Source organism: Acipenser ruthenus, chromosome 2 (assembly GCF_902713425.1).
Source record: "Acipenser ruthenus chromosome 2, fAciRut3.2 maternal haplotype, whole genome shotgun sequence".
In the NCBI taxonomy this organism is placed as follows: domain Eukaryota; kingdom Metazoa; phylum Chordata; class Actinopteri; order Acipenseriformes; family Acipenseridae; genus Acipenser; species Acipenser ruthenus.
The window spans coordinates 106,728,920-106,745,937 of NC_081190.1; the positions used below are offsets into that span (position 1 = coordinate 106,728,920).

The 17,018-nt window shown below is 38.8% G+C and overlaps 1 protein-coding gene across 1 annotated transcript in view; it reads right to left on the reverse strand.

Moving 5' to 3' along the window:
• bod1l1 (biorientation of chromosomes in cell division 1-like 1) overlaps window positions 1-16,559 on the reverse strand; it is a 25,015-nt gene extending 8,456 nt beyond the window's left edge. The window contains exons 1-22 of the mRNA XM_034015150.3: window positions 16,284-16,559; window positions 15,475-15,599; window positions 14,968-15,161; window positions 13,719-14,255; window positions 12,647-12,796; window positions 11,583-11,749; window positions 11,307-11,430; window positions 10,765-10,900; window positions 10,486-10,567; window positions 7,675-10,375; window positions 7,493-7,566; window positions 7,210-7,300; window positions 4,684-4,760; window positions 4,388-4,469; window positions 4,186-4,250; window positions 3,994-4,087; window positions 3,315-3,382; window positions 3,161-3,230; window positions 2,920-2,987; window positions 2,257-2,344; window positions 2,107-2,162; window positions 1,969-2,011 (exon numbers count right to left, since the gene is read on the reverse strand). Of these exons, the coding sequence (XP_033871041.3) occupies window positions 1,969-2,011; window positions 2,107-2,162; window positions 2,257-2,344; window positions 2,920-2,987; window positions 3,161-3,230; window positions 3,315-3,382; window positions 3,994-4,087; window positions 4,186-4,250; window positions 4,388-4,469; window positions 4,684-4,760; window positions 7,210-7,300; window positions 7,493-7,566; window positions 7,675-10,375; window positions 10,486-10,567; window positions 10,765-10,900; window positions 11,307-11,430; window positions 11,583-11,749; window positions 12,647-12,796; window positions 13,719-14,255; window positions 14,968-15,161; window positions 15,475-15,599; window positions 16,284-16,400 (5,209 nt within the window). The 5' untranslated portion in view covers window positions 16,401-16,559. The remainder of the gene's footprint in view (window positions 1-1,968; window positions 2,012-2,106; window positions 2,163-2,256; window positions 2,345-2,919; window positions 2,988-3,160; window positions 3,231-3,314; window positions 3,383-3,993; window positions 4,088-4,185; window positions 4,251-4,387; window positions 4,470-4,683; window positions 4,761-7,209; window positions 7,301-7,492; window positions 7,567-7,674; window positions 10,376-10,485; window positions 10,568-10,764; window positions 10,901-11,306; window positions 11,431-11,582; window positions 11,750-12,646; window positions 12,797-13,718; window positions 14,256-14,967; window positions 15,162-15,474; window positions 15,600-16,283) is intronic.
• Between the last annotated feature and the right edge of the window lie 459 nt (window positions 16,560-17,018).

Sequence of the window (17,018 nt, forward strand, 5' to 3'; positions counted from 1 at the left end):
TATTCGAAGATAAAGCATTTGAGCTGAGTTTAAATGTCAATTACATATACACACTCTGGCCACTTTATTAGGATGCAATGGTTTCGGCAAGGCTAAGACTTTACAAGATGCCAGAAGGGATCATACGAGGTAGGGAGAGGACTGAATCCACAAAAGCAACATGCATCCTAGAGATGCTAAAAAACTGTACTGTTCAAGGAATATGACTGAAGTAAGACTCGTGCGCCTTGGTTGCATTACATACTTGATAGTATCCCTGGGTAGAAACTGTGAGCTGGACTAGATCAGCGACAATGTCCAGGTACACTGAAGTTATTCAACATTCATGCAGATGAAGTGGACAGCCAATACAAATGCTGTAAATACTTCACAAAAACATTATTTGTTACCTCAAATGTATGTAGTTTGAATATAATTCTGACAACCTTAAAAACCACCTACTGCATCTCAAGGGTCAATTGATTTTAAAGCTAGGTATGTAGGTTATTACATGGGAACTATCCACGTCTTAATATTGCTGTACAGTCCCCTTCTAGCAAGTCTCTCAAGAATTAAAATTTGCTATGGTTGATCTATCATAACTAGGGATCTACCTAAATCGCGATTTCTCGGATTTCGCGGAAATCGTGAAATTGAGGGGCCACCGCGAAATTCACCTCTTAGGGGTCAATGCATACAAACAAGTACGGAGAGTAAAAAAAAATAAACCTTGTTTAAATGAACTACTGCACAACGCAAGCGACGCAAACTATGTATCTTCCTTCTGCAGATAGCCCTTTTTGATTCCTTCGCCGTCCCGTGTGCATTGCACTTAAGCAAAAAACAAATAAACAAAAAACATCCACAGCAGTAAACGTTCTTGTTTACTATTCAAATGACAAAGTTTTAAATCATCCTATCAGTGCGTCTTTACTGCTTTTATGTGACCTGTACTGTGCAGTAGGGGGTGGGACACAGGCAGTGCTGCATTGTTTTGATTTAGGTTGCTAAAATCTAGTTTTCAGCATTGGAGGTAAAATAGTAGAAATGGACGACAAAAAAGCAAAGTATATTTCGGCTGATGATCGTTTCAAGATATTTCCCAAAGAAACTGTACATGCAGACTGAGGTAATTGTTTTGCATATCTTAATGTGTCTTTGGAGAAAATACGATCGATCGCTATTTAGCTTCAGAATCACACATTAAACAAAAGGCTACTACAGAGGCTGATGAACAGAACGTAAAATAAACAGCTTTCAGAAACCAAACTGGAAAGTCAGCCCAGACAAGAAGTATCTCTGTCTGCAAGTTAAATCAGTACTAAAACGATCTAGCACAGCCACCTCGCTTCAACCTGTTGCTTACTATTTTAGACCCGAATAGACACGTTTTCTTTGTTTTAACTCGGTACTAATAAAATAAATTATTGGAGGAGACAAATAACATGACAACGAACTTGCTACATACATTGCCTTTATTAAATTATGCCAGATGCCCTTGTGTAACCTAGTATTTGGGCTGTTTCTAATCGATTTCCACATCTGTATAACTTGGCAAAGCTTTCCTTAACTTCCAGTGGATGCAGAACGTGCAGTCTCAATGTATGGGCAAGTCAACTTCAGGGGGATGCTGCATGCTTGCCTTTAACAAATGACAGCACTCTGTTTTAGTAAGGAAGCAAGTACCAGTATTTTCAGGCTTTATAGTGTTCTGAAATACTGTATACTTAGGTTTATTTAATGTTTAAACAGGTCCGCGAAATCCTAATTTTATTCCGCAACATACCCGTGAAAAATACGTAAATTTACCGCGATTTAAGTAGACCCCTAATCATAACTAAGTGGCAGGTGCTGGGATACACTACCTTAACAAGTTGTACACATGCTCTGTGGATATATTGAAGCCTTTAAAACGGAAGGTATTAATGCATCCACTGCCTTAACACTTCAATCACACGACAAGTTTCTTCAGTTTTGATGCACACTTACCTGAAGGTCTTCCTCTGCGAGCTGACTTCCTCTCTTCTTCCTTCTACATATTAAACATGAAATGTGGTGAATGCAACACAAAGACAACATCTTAACAGTGATATTATAAAATCAACGGCAAATAATAAAGCAACTTACATCAGAGACCTGATCTTCAGCTTCACCAGTTTCATCTTTATTCACAGATGGTTCACCTGCACAAATATTACAGCACATAATATCAGGTTTAGTGTTGAGGTCTTGTGCGTTTATACATAAAACAATTTATTTTAACTGTTCAACACTTACCTGCTCCTTTCACCAGGGAATGTTCCTCTGTGGGCATTTCTGCTCCAGCAGTCTGTTTTTCATTTTCGGATTGATCAGATTCTTTACTCTATCATATCAAATACAGATATAAAGGTGGTTTCAGATTCTTGATTTAAAAACCACAAAATCTTTTCTGAGGTTTTGGGCCCTATTCACTACATTTTTTAGGTACTATTTTAAATAATGTTTTTAGGGGCTTATGTCCTAGACCTAGATGCTTAAAGTGTGTGAGAAAGACCTGCAGTGATCTAGTCTAAGATGCACTGTTAAACATGAGTCCTCTTATGGCCTTAACATGCGTGCACTCCGCATTATTTAACTCCACCCACTCAGTCAGACACAGTTCAATGCAGCTGATCTAAAAGGTTAGCGAGTACTGTCCAATAAAAATCAAGCCATGAGTTTAATACTTAACTGTGCACGTCACTTTTCTGCACAAATATTGTAAAGGGGGAATTACACTTAATCCAGGGAATTAGGCCTGGTAAGACTTCTAAACAAGCATAACCACTGGTTTATATTTTTATTTCTAAGGAATGCAAACCACCTCAAGACTGCAGTGATGATCTTAGGGAGCTAGTCTTTTTTTCTTATGTAAAACAAACTGAAGAGGAGTAAAGTGAAGTAAATGAATTTGGCTACCTCTTCTAATTTTTCCGCACTCTCTACTTTTCTGTCAGCTTCCTCTTCTTTCACCAGCATTGGTTCACCTGCAAATACAATAGAGAATGAATAAGTGAATTACAGTACAAGTCATCTCAATATCAATTATTACACCTCCTAACTCTTATTGTAAATCACAGACCAGCAATCTTTAAATCTGTTTAAAAGAGAGACTTCATCAAGTACTTGCATTGATAGCTTAAGGAAGATATATACTTACTTGAAACAGATACTCGTTTCGGTCTTCCTCTTCCTCTCCTCTTCTTGTCTGTAGTTTCTGACTTTCCATTCTATAGTTAAGAAAAAAGGTTATCTCACTAAACAAACACCAAACTAGAGTGTTGTGTATATATTTTCATCCTTCCCCAACTTACATCAGATGTGATTTCAGATTCTTTACTCTCCTCTTTCATCTCCAGTTCCTGACCCAAACATTGCTGACCTGAGTTAAAAAAAAAGACCACATTTACTCAATAAAATCCAAAACTGGGGGTTATTGAGATAAAAAACAAAGAATTCCTAGCATATGTACTGGTCAACACCAATACTTCAAATGTATTAAGAAATTCATAGAATACAGATGTGTACAAACTGTAAAGGCACCAACTCAAAACATGCAATCTGTACCATCCATATGGAAAAATAAACTTGGATCTTATCAATCAAATGCAAAGACAATAACTGAATGTATACTGTACAGTCTCTGTACAGCAGAAAAATAGTCACAAGGTCAATGTTACGGTCAACACATTTAGCATGGAGTTGTTTATATTATATAACAGTCCAAAATATGATCTTCCTACCTCTGCAACAGCTTTTAGAATCTACTGGCTAAGGTAAAAACTTACTACAAAAAAACGTTACTAAGTAAACTTGCTTGACTTTTCACCAATTTAAAGAATAGGATGCTCAGTCTAATTTAGAAGCATTCAAGTGGAGAAGGTCCAAACAGCAGAAATACAGGTGTGTTCTTGAGTTCTGTTTGTTTTTAATGAAAAGGAGGAGAGTAGGTATTGTTCACTCACAGGATGAAGAAGATCACATTATTCCTACCTTCATCTCCTGTGGTTTGTAACTGCTGCCACTGTGCACGTTTAGGTTCATTTTCCTGGGAGGTCTCTTTCTCAAGACCTTCAGGCTTGTTTTCCTGAAGCAGACAAATACCAACAATCTTTTCCTGTCCAAATCTAGTGCAAATGTGAAATATTGTTTAAAAAAAATAAAACTAAATAACGAAACACTGACCTCCACCGATGTTTCTGCTGACATCTCAGTTTCTTCTGTTGCCTCTAGTTTACTGCATGTTTTTCCTGCAAATTAACAGAAAAAGTGTATATTAAAATATCAGAAATTCTAGGATATCAAAACTATGGCATCACACTTTATGATTTTTGTATGTATTTTAACAACTAAATTAAAAAAAAAGTTTTTGTAAAATACCAGTTACCTGTTTCTGTAGCAGGATTTCGCTCTGAACTTTCTGTGTGATCAGTTTTGTCCTTGTCTAAAGGAATATCAGTGTTTCCTTCCTAAATAAAATATATTTAATAATAGAAGATGAAGCATAATTAACAATATATTTGTGATATTACCAACCTCAACTACTAATCCATACATTCTGTAAAACAAATTGGTATTATGATCATAGTTTGACAAAAGGGACGCTACTTTAATATGGAGGTTTTTAATAAACCGGCAGTATATTTTAAATATACAGGACTTGATAAAATATATAAAACTTACATCGGGAGAAATCAGTGGGGAATCTTTCTTCTCTCCCATCTTGGTTTCCACATGATGCCCACTGACCTGTCCATCTGCTGTACGTTACAAAAAGCAGTTAATTAAAATGAACCAAAAAAGAAATGCAATTCTAAGAAACATAGGAACAAATATCATCTGCAGCAGTGTTTCTCAACCTTGGCATGTGTTAGAGGACACTATCTAACTAACTGTGAAAACATGGTCATGTGACTATCTTTTCTTAGCTATATTCTTTCAGCGATTTTTTTTTTTTTTTTTTTTTTTTTTTTTTTTTTAAGTGAACTGTGGCGAAGATTAATAGATCTCCTTCTGCAACAGCAGCAGCCAGGACGTCTGAGATTTCCTGCTTATGTTTTCGTGAGCTTTAATGTGGGTGAATTTATTTATATTAGTGTTGGAATAATCCTGGAATTCTTAATAGCGATAGCCATAAAGAGCAAAATATTGCAATACTTGTCGTTATCATAGAATTTGATAACATGAGAACCATTGGCATTTATAAGTTGTTTAAATGTATTTTAGAAGAAAAACAATGGTTTGATTTAAAATCATGCAAACTCTAAAACCTTCCACCTAGATCTTAGTTTTTTAGTTTTCAAAAAAGATAAAAAAAATAAGTAAGTAGAGTTATTTGGGCTCAGGACTGTTGGCTTCCACCCCAGAAGTTTTTCTGGCCATGGCACTTTCAGGCATTTCTCACAAGCCGAAGACACGATCATTTCTTTCTCCACGAGCACAACAATCTGGTCTGTCAGGTACAGTGCCTTGCGAAAGTATTCGGCCCCCTTGAACTTTGCGACCTTTTGCCACATTTCAGGCTTCAAACAAAGATATGAAACTGTAATTTTTTGTGAAGAATCAACAACAAGTGGGACACAATCATGAAGTGGAACGAAATTTATTGGATATTTCAAACTTTTTTAACAAATAAAAAACTGACAAATTGGGTGTGCAAAATTATTCAGCCCCTTTACTTTCAGTGCAGCAAACTCTCTCCAGAAGTTCAGTGAGGATCTCTGAATGATCCAATGTTGACCTAAATGACTAATGATGATAAATAGAATCCACCTGTGTGTAATCAAGTCTCCGTATAAATGCACCTGCACTGTGATAGTCTCAGAGGTCCGTTTAAAGCGGAGAGAGCATCATGAAGAACAAGGAACACACCAGGCAGGTCCGAGATACTGTTGTGGAGAAGTTTAAAGCTGGATTTGGATACAAAAAGATTTCCCAAGCTTTAAACATCCCAAGGAGCACTGTGCAAGCGATAATATTGAAATGGAAGGAGTATCAGACCACTGCAAATCTACCAAGACCTGGCCGTCCCTCTAAACTTTCAGCTCATACAAGGAGAAGACTGATCAGAGATGCAGCCAAGAGGCCCATGATCACTCTGGATGAACTGCAGAGATCTACAGCTGAGGTGGGAGACTCTGTCCATAGGACAACAATCAGTCGTATACTGCACAAATCTGGCCTTTATGGAAGAGTGGCAAGAAGAAAGCCATTTCTAAAGATATCCATAAAAAGTGTTGTTTACAGTTTGCCACAAGCCACCTGGGAGACACACCAAACATGTGGAAGAAGGTGCTCTGGTCAGATGAAACCAAAATCGAACTTTTTGGCAACAATGCAAAACGTTATGTTTGGCGTAAAAGCAACACAGCTCATCACCCTGAACACACCATCCCCACTGTCAAACATGGTGGTGGCAGCATCATGGTTTGGGCCTGCTTTTCTTCAGCAGGGACAGGGAAGATGGTTAAAATTGATGGGAAGATGGATGGAGCCAAATACAGGACCATTCTGGAAGAAAACCTGATGGAGTCTGCAAAAGACCTGAGACTGGGACGGAGATTTGTCTTCCAACAAGACAATGATCCAAAACATAAAGCAAAATCTACAATGGAATGGTTCACAAATAAACATATCCAGGTGTTAGAATGGCCAAGTCAAAGTCCAGACCTGAATCCAATCGAGAATCTGTGGAAAGAACTGAAAACTGCTGTTCACAAATGCTCTCCATCCAACCTCACTGAGCTCGAGCTGTTTTGCAAGGAGGAATGGGCAAAAATGTCAGTCTCTCGATGTGCAAAACTGATAGAGACATACCCCAAGCGACTTACAGCTGTAATCGCAGCAAAAGGTGGCGCTACAAAGTATTAACTTAAGGGGGCTGAATAATTTTGCACGCCCAATTTTTCAGTTTTGTATTTGTTAAAAAAGTTTGAAATATCCAATAAATTTCGTTCCACTTCATGATTGTGTCCCACTTGTTGTTGATTCTTCACAAAAAATTACAGTTTCATATCTTTATGTTTGAAGCCTGAAATGTGGCAAAAGGTCGCAAAGTTCAAGGGGGCCGAATACTTTCGCAAGGCACTGTACATATTTAAAGGTCCTTTGTTCCACTCTGTTTTACTGTGGTGTGAGAACAAGCAGCCACAGTATCCAGGACTGGACCCCATATAGACAGACATACAGGAAGACGATACTTCCACCTACCAGTATCCTTTACACGAGCTGCAGAGTTTTTGGGCGGTCTACCTCTTCGAGGAGTCTTTCCCTCTTTGGAAGGATCTTTTATTTCTGCTTCCTTTAACATAAATTAATCAACGATTAACATGTACACGGCTGATTAGGCTGTGAAAATAGCTGTGAGTGTTATAAATTACATTTATTAATTTTTATTTATCAATGACTGAACAGTGTACGTTCTTTTAAATAGCTATATTATACCAAACAATGTCTTTATAATTACCCCCCCCCCCCCCCCCCATATACAAACCTGTTTGTCTTGAGATGTGGTTCCAGATGTTCCTTTATCCTTCTCTATAGATTCACTTTCATTGGTGGCTTCATCTGTTCAAAAGTTAAAACACCACAAATCGTGAAATGCTCCAATATCAGGTATACCAAATAGAAAAAAATATGAGAATTAAATACATACAAAAATAAAAAGTACATTACCTTTGTGTGCAGTGTCTTTTTCCGGAGGTTCTTCAGTTTTATCGGTTCCCAGTGATGGTTCCACTTTTACCATCTCCCCAGTGTCGTCCTTCTTTTCTTCTAGTTCTCCAGCCAGTAGAGCAGACTCTTTGAGCTCTGCTGCTCCAAGACATTCATTTCCTGGTATAATGTCTGACTTCTGAGTACAACTTAAACCACCCACATCAGCTTCCATCAGTGAGGTTTCCTGCTGGGCATCATGCATCACTGGTGGTATGGCTTCAGCTAATAACTGTGTCTCTGTTTCTTCTTCTTCTTCAACCTGAGCTGGGATCTGTGGATCCATGGAAAGCAATGCCAAGGCTGCTTCTTTAGTCTTCATGTCTGGTTCTTCATGTTCTTGAATGGAAACAGGGGCAGGCTGCTCAGTTCTCTGTTTGATATTGGTAAGCAAGTCACTGCTGGGCAGGTTAATAATGGGTAGCTCCTCGTGTACAGAAACGTCACCAGTGCTTTGGACTTCTTTTCTTTCTTCTTTACAGACACCTTCAGTTGCTGCTTCTTGTTGGTCAAAATGGTCTACTTCGCCCTCTTGGTTATATTTAATTTCCACTGGAGTGGCCGATTCTTCTTCCAACTCCACATTCTTCACCTGAAAATCAGCCTCCTCTATAGTTTTAGATGCCTCTTCATTGGTTTCATCTTCAGGTACAGGAGCTGGGTCTCCAAGCTCAGCCTCTACTTCTTTAGATGCTGGTGTGTCTTGTTTAGAACTCTCTGCCTCAGCCTCTTTCATTTCCTGTTCAGAACCAGTGCCACCCACTACTGGAACAGCTGCCACTGGTGTTTTTGCTTCAAGTTCAAGAGTCAAATCACTTGCAGCAGTTTCACATGAAACAGTATCTACAGCTTCAGGTGCCCTACCGTTGTCTTTAGCTGAAACTGTTTTTGAAATAATCTCTGTTGGTTTGCCTTCTCCTTCCAAACCGCTATGATCAGATTCAGACCTGCACACCGACGCACCTTGCCCTGGTTCTGTAGTTTCAGAAGCTGCAGAACCATGCGTACCTGTCAGATTCACGTCCATATCCACAGGCACATTTTCCTGTACAGAATGGGTAAGGTTGTCTGCAACTTCAATATCATGTGGTGATGTGGAACTGCCCTCTGTGGTACTACCTTCTTGTTCAGAAACATCAGTCAGACTATCTGAAACCTGCAATACAGATGTACTACCCTTCCTCTTATCAGACTCTATTTCTTTTATGCTGAATTTTTTATCCACAGTCTTCTTGACCTCTTTGCTTTCTTGCTCATTTTCTATCTCTTGGATGTCTTCTTTAGTTTTAACCTGAGACTTTTCAACAGGAGCCTTCTTTTCTTCCTTGATACCACTCTCCTTTTTCCTCTCCTTTAATGTCTCCAGTCTATGGCTTGGTTTTGCACTTTTACTTTTGTGTTCAGTTCCCTGAGATTTCTTTTCTGTCTTTGAACTTGATGTAACTTTAGCAGATTTTGAAGCAGGCTTTTCTGCTTTAAATTTGTGACTGCTGTCTCTCTGTGAACTAGAGACTGATCGTCCAGAGGTTTCGCTCTCCAATTCTGTAGCTGCTTTTACTTCTAAACAGGAGTCAGAATCCTTGGATTTTCGATCAACATCCGCACCCAAGTGACTCTTCTCAGTGTTATGGCTATCCTTTGATGATTGATCCACCTTTGACTTGCTTTCAGGACCCAGGCCTTCTTTGTCACTTGCTTTGGCCTCTTTGTTCTCAGCCCTGGATCTAACCTTTTCCGCATGCCTATCATCAGAATAGCTCTTGGATCTCTTTTTAATATCTTTGAGGAGCTTTTCTTTTTTTCTACCACTCTCAGATCCAAGCTCTATATCAGACCTGTCTTCAGAAGAACTTTCCACTTTATTTTGAAAGACAGGATTCTCCTTCAAACTACACCCTGCACTGAGCTGAACTTTAGTGTCACTTCTAACCGATGACCTGTCACCCTTTACCTTCTGCTCCGCTTTCGGTTGCTCAGTTAAAGATATTTTGACCTTTCTTGTGCCGTCTTTGTGCAAGACATCCTCGGAGGTCGCCTCTGAAATCACCAGCCTAATATCCTTGAACGAGGTCGAACATTTCCTGTCATTTTTAACTTTGCTCTTTCTATCAGACTTCTCGTCAGATGCAGCCTTAGCCTGATGACCACTGTCCTTCTGCAAATTCTCCATCCCTTTACCTTCTGACACATGATGCTCAGCAGCATCACCTGCTTTCTGCGCCTTGTCACTTTTGCTCTTGTGTTTGACTTTATCGTCCAGCAGACTTCTTTCCTTTTCACTCTTTTCTTTCGGATGTTTAACTTCCTTCTTTTTCCCTGACTCTGTTTCTGCATCAGAAATTGTCTCTTTTTTAAGATGCTTTTCATTTTTTCCTGTGACTCTCGGTTTGTAGGATTCGTCATAACTGGGATCAAGGTCTGATAGAAAAGAGTGGACTTTAACTTTTTCCGGCAGCTTTTTGGGTTCTTTCAACTCTCCTGCTTCTGCTGTAGTTTCCTCAGCTTGTGGAGATGTGGAAACAGTGCTGCCTGATCTTTTCCTCCTGTGTTCATGCTTGCTTTCTTCTGCAGGCTGAACAGACTCTGAAAGTCTTCGGACAGGCTTCAGCAACTGGCTTTTTGAAGAAGGTGGTTTTGGTTCCTTTGCATATGTTTCTTGTGTCTGTTACAGAGGAAAAAAAAAAATGGACCTTAGACTGAATCGCTAACAGAAACAAAATGTTTTGAGTGCCGGTATTAATTACTGTATTTGACAGTCAAGATGCATTTTACCTCAGCCTTCTTCAGTATTTCCTTGAATTCATCTTCTGGTTCACGTTTTCTCTTTTGACTAGTACCATCATCCCCGTCTTTCCTGATAAAGAAAAGAATCAAAATAAAAATGACTCGAGTGTAGCATGAGTGTATCTAAACGTGCAGGAGAAAAGATTTGCAGTTAATTCTCATTTTCTCTACTGGAATAACAGGATGCTTGTTCTTATTCCTTACAAAACAGGTGGTAAATTCCCATACTGTAACAGAGTACTTTTGTCTGTATTTATTCATTTTTACCTTGAGTTTCTCTTCCTTCTCCTGCTGATGGCCACTTTTTTTTCCAGTACCTTCTGCTCTTTAAGTGCCTCTTTAACACTCGCTCCCTGGGAGTCTGAACTTGGTGACACTGTCCCTGTCTTCCTTTGAACTGTGTCTGAAACAGATATGAAAGGTCACTAAAACTAGAAACACGTTAAACATAAAAAAATATATATAACCACAGAATTATCATGCAAAACAAAATTTGCTTTACGAACCGTTAATTATCCGGACATCTGTGGGTTAAACAGGAGCAGACTGAGAAACACCTTGCTTAGCTTTAAACTTTCAAAACTATGACCTGAAACTTTTTGTTTTGTCCCTCAAGCTTCTTTACCTGAAAGTGTGACTTCACCATCTGGATATATAAAGTGCATTACAAAGGAGCAGGATAGAAAAAAAGACTAACGTGTGCTACTACCTATTGGAAGAAAATCTACATTATGATCCACTGAAGTTATTTTGTCAAAGTCTGAAATGGTTACAAACAAGACAGAACAAAACATCCTGGGTGGCAGTACCTTGTTCTACCGAATGCAGAGCTTCTTGATGCTTTCCTTTCTCTGTTGCTTTGTGTTTGCGCCTCTCCTCCAATTTCTCTCGGTTTTGCTGCCTCTTCAACAGCCTCTCTTCTTTGTCTTTAGCCTGTGAAAACAAAACAAAAAACTTGTCAGGATGAAGCTCCACTGTCAGTCTGTTCTTGCATGTGCCACAGAAAATGTAAAGGACTAACATACAGTACATTGGAGACCAGTATATCACGATAAATGTAAACCAGTTACGAGACCTCTACTTACAATAGACTGCCGTCGCTGTTCCACAGTCACCTCATCGTCAGAATCACTGTAGTACTTGGAGTAAAGGAAAGGCTTGTGGACATAGGCTTGTCGTCCTGCTCTGGGTTTACGATCTTCATTCTCTTGCTTTGCTGTGCTATTTGTTTTTGTCTCCTGGTACTCTTCATCTTTTGTAAAAACAGAATGACAGATGCTTAGCTAGTCCACTTGTTACCAACATATATTCATTCTTAATACCAAGATCATTTATAAAGGCACTGTTTGAGATCTTGTTTGAGGAATGTTTAAACCAAGAAGGGACTTGCCTGAGGGTTCAAGCTGCCATGACCCGCTTTTTATTGGCAGGTTTCCAGTCATTAAAGGAATACTTGGGTGACTTCCACTGCGTCATGTGACCACATCAATTGGTATACTTTGCACACTATGGGATTTTCTAACTTGGTTTACAATCTCTACATTTTTTCGTAAGTTAGTGTTGTTTGAAACTTTAAAGTGCTGCTGCAAAGTTCCTGTGGCAGTTTTAAAACTATTTCCATCTTTAAACTATGTGACTTAAGCAACTGAAAATGAAACCTGTGGTTTGATTGTGTTCATATCTAGTGAAGAGTGCAGATGTCTGTTTCTAGCGATGCAGATGCTAAATAAAGAACAGTTTCACACAATGGGCCCTGTTTTGTGCAAAATAAAGGCAAATAAACCTATTTTAACTGTACAAAACTATCATGAAACAACTAGTACAAAACTTGTTATTTATATATTGTGTTAAATATTGAGTTGATGAAAAAATAAAATTCACCTAAAGAATCAAATTACTGATTTCTTAATCATTTTTATAAACTTGACAAGTATTTTATATTTGTACATTGGCTTGACCAGAAAACAGTATAAACATCTCTACTTGCGACCAGCTCGCCAGTCTTAATTAGTAGACAATCTGAGGGTTTTCCTCCATTAAAACCATCCCTTTGAGGTTGTTAGAGGAATTGCACTGTAACATACAGTAAAAACCTGCTGGCATACTAGTATAAAGGTAATCTGTTGTTGAACTGCCACACATGCTTTACCCTCCGAGGTGATCTCTCCCTCCTCTGTGCTGTCAGAAAGCGGAGGCTCCTCTTCGCTCTCCTCATCGAAGGAGGACAAGTCACTGGTGTGGACGGAGCTCACAGAGATATCACTAAGCCCTTCCAGATCTGAGTCCTCCAAAGAATACTCTGAAATATATTTATATAAAAAAAAAAAAAATACAGTAGAGAGTCAATTATCCAAACTAACTGGGACCGATACTAGTTTGCATAATCGATATGTATGGATAATCGAACAGGTATTAATAATAATTACTGTACCTTTAATAATGTGTAGAATAAAGTTAACACACACGTACTTAGTAGACAAGTACCTACTGATGATATATAGCTAGTAACCTATTCTATCACATTAAGCATACAAAATTACAAAGCTTTAAAAATCTTTAAATTAATGCAATTCAGTAAAACTTTAACACCTACAGTTAAGGTAATGAAACTGTAATTAAACATACCATATACCAAACTTTGAAAATCAAAGAATACAATTCAAAACAACTTTGACACATTACAGAACTTTAGGAATCAAAGGTTTTGGTGGTCTGAATAATTCAGTAACGTTCATTTGCCTCAGTCTCCTGGTCCTTTTTTGGCAGCTAAATCTCATAGCCATTTTAGCAGCAGAAGCTGTGTGCGTAATACACCACATGTAATTCATCACGTGATTACAGGTGCATTCAGTTGATTAGACATTGAGGTTGAGCAAAGATCGGATAATTGACTCTACTATAATTATGTTGTATTTTAATGCTTTATGTAATGTACTGGCTGCTTTGTCTGCTAACCCAGTTACAAAATGTGTTTTTGTGTTGTGTGTGTGTGTGCATATTATATTATATATATATATATATATATATATATATATATATATATATATATATATATATATTGTTTCCACTACTGAAAAAGATCATGATTTAATTGGTGTCTTCTGTATAAAAGTTGCTTGTATGTTACATAGCCCTGGAAACCTTTACAGATATGGCACTAATCCTTTAACTGCTAATACAGGATTTCACTGCTGGCTTTATAAACTCTCGTTTTCTTTTACCTTCTTTTAATCTCTCCCTGGCTTTCTGTTTAATGATATGCTTCTCGCTGGGTGCTTTCTGCTCCTCTCCCTCCTTTTCCATTGGAGCTGCTGCTGCTGCTGCTGCTTCTTTTGTTTTAGAGACATTCTTTTCTTTTCCTTCCTCTCGCTTATCACACATATTCTCAGGGTCTTCGCTCTCCTCTGCAGTTTCTTTACTTGGCTCAGTCGGGTCGCTGGTCTCCTGGGCTGTGTGTACAGCATCCTTGCTAGCCTGAAGTGCATTCTCTGGGGTTTCTTCAACGGCACAGCTCTCCTCCACTGCCTCTTCCAGGTCTGCCTTCTCTTTCCCCAGCGATTCTTCCAGGTACTTATCTTTCTCTAAACCACCATCAGCGATCTGCGAAGAACTTCTCCTGGCTGTTCTGTCAACACTCTTCCCTGCTATGCTCTCTGTTGATGCCCAGGCCGCGCTTGCCTCCTGGTTTAAGGATGTAATTGTATCCAGAATAGACATGGCATCACTGGCTACGGTAGTACTTGCCCCAGAGGAAGTGCCTGAATAGCAAAACCAATTAGATATTGTTGTTAACAAAACTCACTTAAAAGGCACAGTGTTAAGTTAAAGTTTAAACAATCAAATTCCTTCTCTGTGTGTGTTAGCTTTAGTACTCTCTTTACCATTATTATTACTTTATTTAGCAGACGCCTTTATCCAAGGCGACTTACAGAGACTAGGGTGTGTGAACTATGCATCAGCTGCAGAGTCACTTACAATTACATCTCACCCGAAAGACGGAGCACAAGGAGGTTAAGCGACTTGCTCAGGGTCACACAATGAGTCAGTGGCTGAGGTGGGATTTGAACCGGGGACCTCCTGGTTACAAGCCCTTTTCTTTAACCACTGGACCACACAGCCTCCTTTCTGCTGTCCACATTTAAAAAGAACTCTATAGAGCTATGTTGGTCTGCATATAATAGAGTGCTTAAAGCTCTCTTTGTAGGACAGATAAGAAACCAAATCTAGTGCCATCCTGGTTCACCAAAAGTGTGGGACTGGTGGCATGGTTTAAATGATAACTGTGACACAGCACATAAAAAGACACTTGGGGACTCGCTGTAACATTTGAGCCAATTCAGCAAAACAGCAATTACAGGGATGCTAAACATACATATTAAAAGTACAAGCATGTTAGTATGGGTGAAATGGATGGATGGATGGATGGATGTACACACATATCCAAAGATAAATCTTTTAAAAATACAATACCTGGAGTTGCTATGAAATAATCTTGCTTCTCTTCAATCTGGGTTGAACTAACTAGCTGATCAGACTCCTTTTGGTTTATAGAGGCTAAATAATCATGAACAACTCGTTCCACCTGTGGTTTAAATTTGTGGTGGATCTTGGGATCCACAACCTGGGTAATTATTCTGTCAACACCAGCCTCCAACATTCCTGATCTGAAATGAGAAATAAACAAGGTTGTAGCTGTTCACTCACCATCAGAATACAATGCATGCATTTTATAGTCTTAACTTCATTTTTTTCTTGCTACTCTTTCAGTAATGTAGACGATTTAATTTGTAGTCATTTAGGTCACTTAATCCAGCACTGTTCAAACATGTTTTCTCAAACAAAAGTGCTATAAACAAAAACTGCTGGATTCACAGGTCCCGATTACTAATCCCAGGGGGGTGGTATGTCAATTGCTTCCTATGCAGTCGGCAAGCACAAAAGGGTTAATGTTCGGAGTCGCTTGCATGCGTGACTTACTGCAGAACCAGTTGTCTGATGTTGTTCCTTAGCTGATTCTTGTTTAGGTGCGGGCTCCAGGTATGATTAGAAAGGTGGTTGGACACAAAATTATCCACGCGCTGTCTTAAATTCAGGTAAGCAGGCTGAAAGGGGGAACAAATTAAAAAAGAAAGCTATTAATGGTACGTTATAATTACGGAGCAACTACAGTAGCTTGTGTTAACACACAAAAATAAATAAATACATACAAAAAAACACATACCGATTAAAGTCAGATAATTACAGTGTTTAAAATAAAACCGTCATGTGTGATGATAACCGAAATCTCACTCGTGTATGTATGCGAAAAGCATTGCTGTCCATAACATAAGAACATAAGAAAGTTTACAAACGAGAGGAGGCCATTCGGCCCATCTTGCTCGTTTGGTTAGCTTATTGATCTCAGAATCTCATCAAGGAGCTTCTTGAAGGATCCCAGGGTGTCAGCTTCAACAACATTAAAAAATTCTGCAGTATTAACATAACTTAAGGATCAGTGGAGGCTTCAAAACATTCTAGTAATTGCGGGTTACGATATATTGCTGTGAAATCATTATGTTTATGTGCAATCGGTTGTTTAACCACGAGAAACATATTGTTGACTATACACTTTACCATGAACGTATATTTTACGGAAAATCATACTCAATTTTTTTTTTTTTTTTTTTTGAGTAACTATAATGATGAAAAATGCAATTGTAAAACATAGGATGCATTGAGTATGCACAACACATGATCACAGGATTGTAACATTGTTCGTTATTTTACTATTAATATTCACACAGTACCTTTGTGTCCACATCAGCCAAGCAATCTCTTCTGAACTGGTCAAAAAGCCCTTGACTTTTTAAATGATTCACAATCATGGAGACGAGCTTTGGGTCCCCGGGTGGTAAACCAGCCATCGTTAGTCCTCAGCGGTGGCTTTAAAAAGAAGAAAATATAATTAAAAGATAAATCCAAACGCTCTACCTCCAGTATTCCGTCTCAGCCACTGTTTTGATTACTTTATCCCGGGAACTGCTCGACCCGGAAGCTGAAACCAGAAAGAAGTTTTCAAAAAGAAGGTACTGCAGTTGTCTAAATTATGAACGAGCCATTTAGACAGCGGCCCCATCAGATAACCGGTGCTTATTGCAGTCCAGTTCTGCACACCGAAAGCAACGTGAAGTTGTGCCGAAGCAGCTCTTACATACTGTAGAATAGTTCTCGCGACTGTATTGATACTTGCCTTAGGTATTCTAGAAGCCGGTTTAGTATTCTACCCTACACGGCTAAGGTTTAGTACAACTATTAAAACATGACAAGCAACCCCAAAGCACGGGAACCTGATTCCCAGTAAAAGAGGCGGTAGTGGAAATGCAAAAATATATACATTATGCATTTATTATGTGCTGTAATAACACACATTTCATGTCCAGCTGGCGGCAAACGGCATACATAAATAAAAATGCTATACATGAGGGCGGCCGTCATCAGATGGCTCTGGGCCATCCATGCATTTTAATCTGTTTATGGGTTTG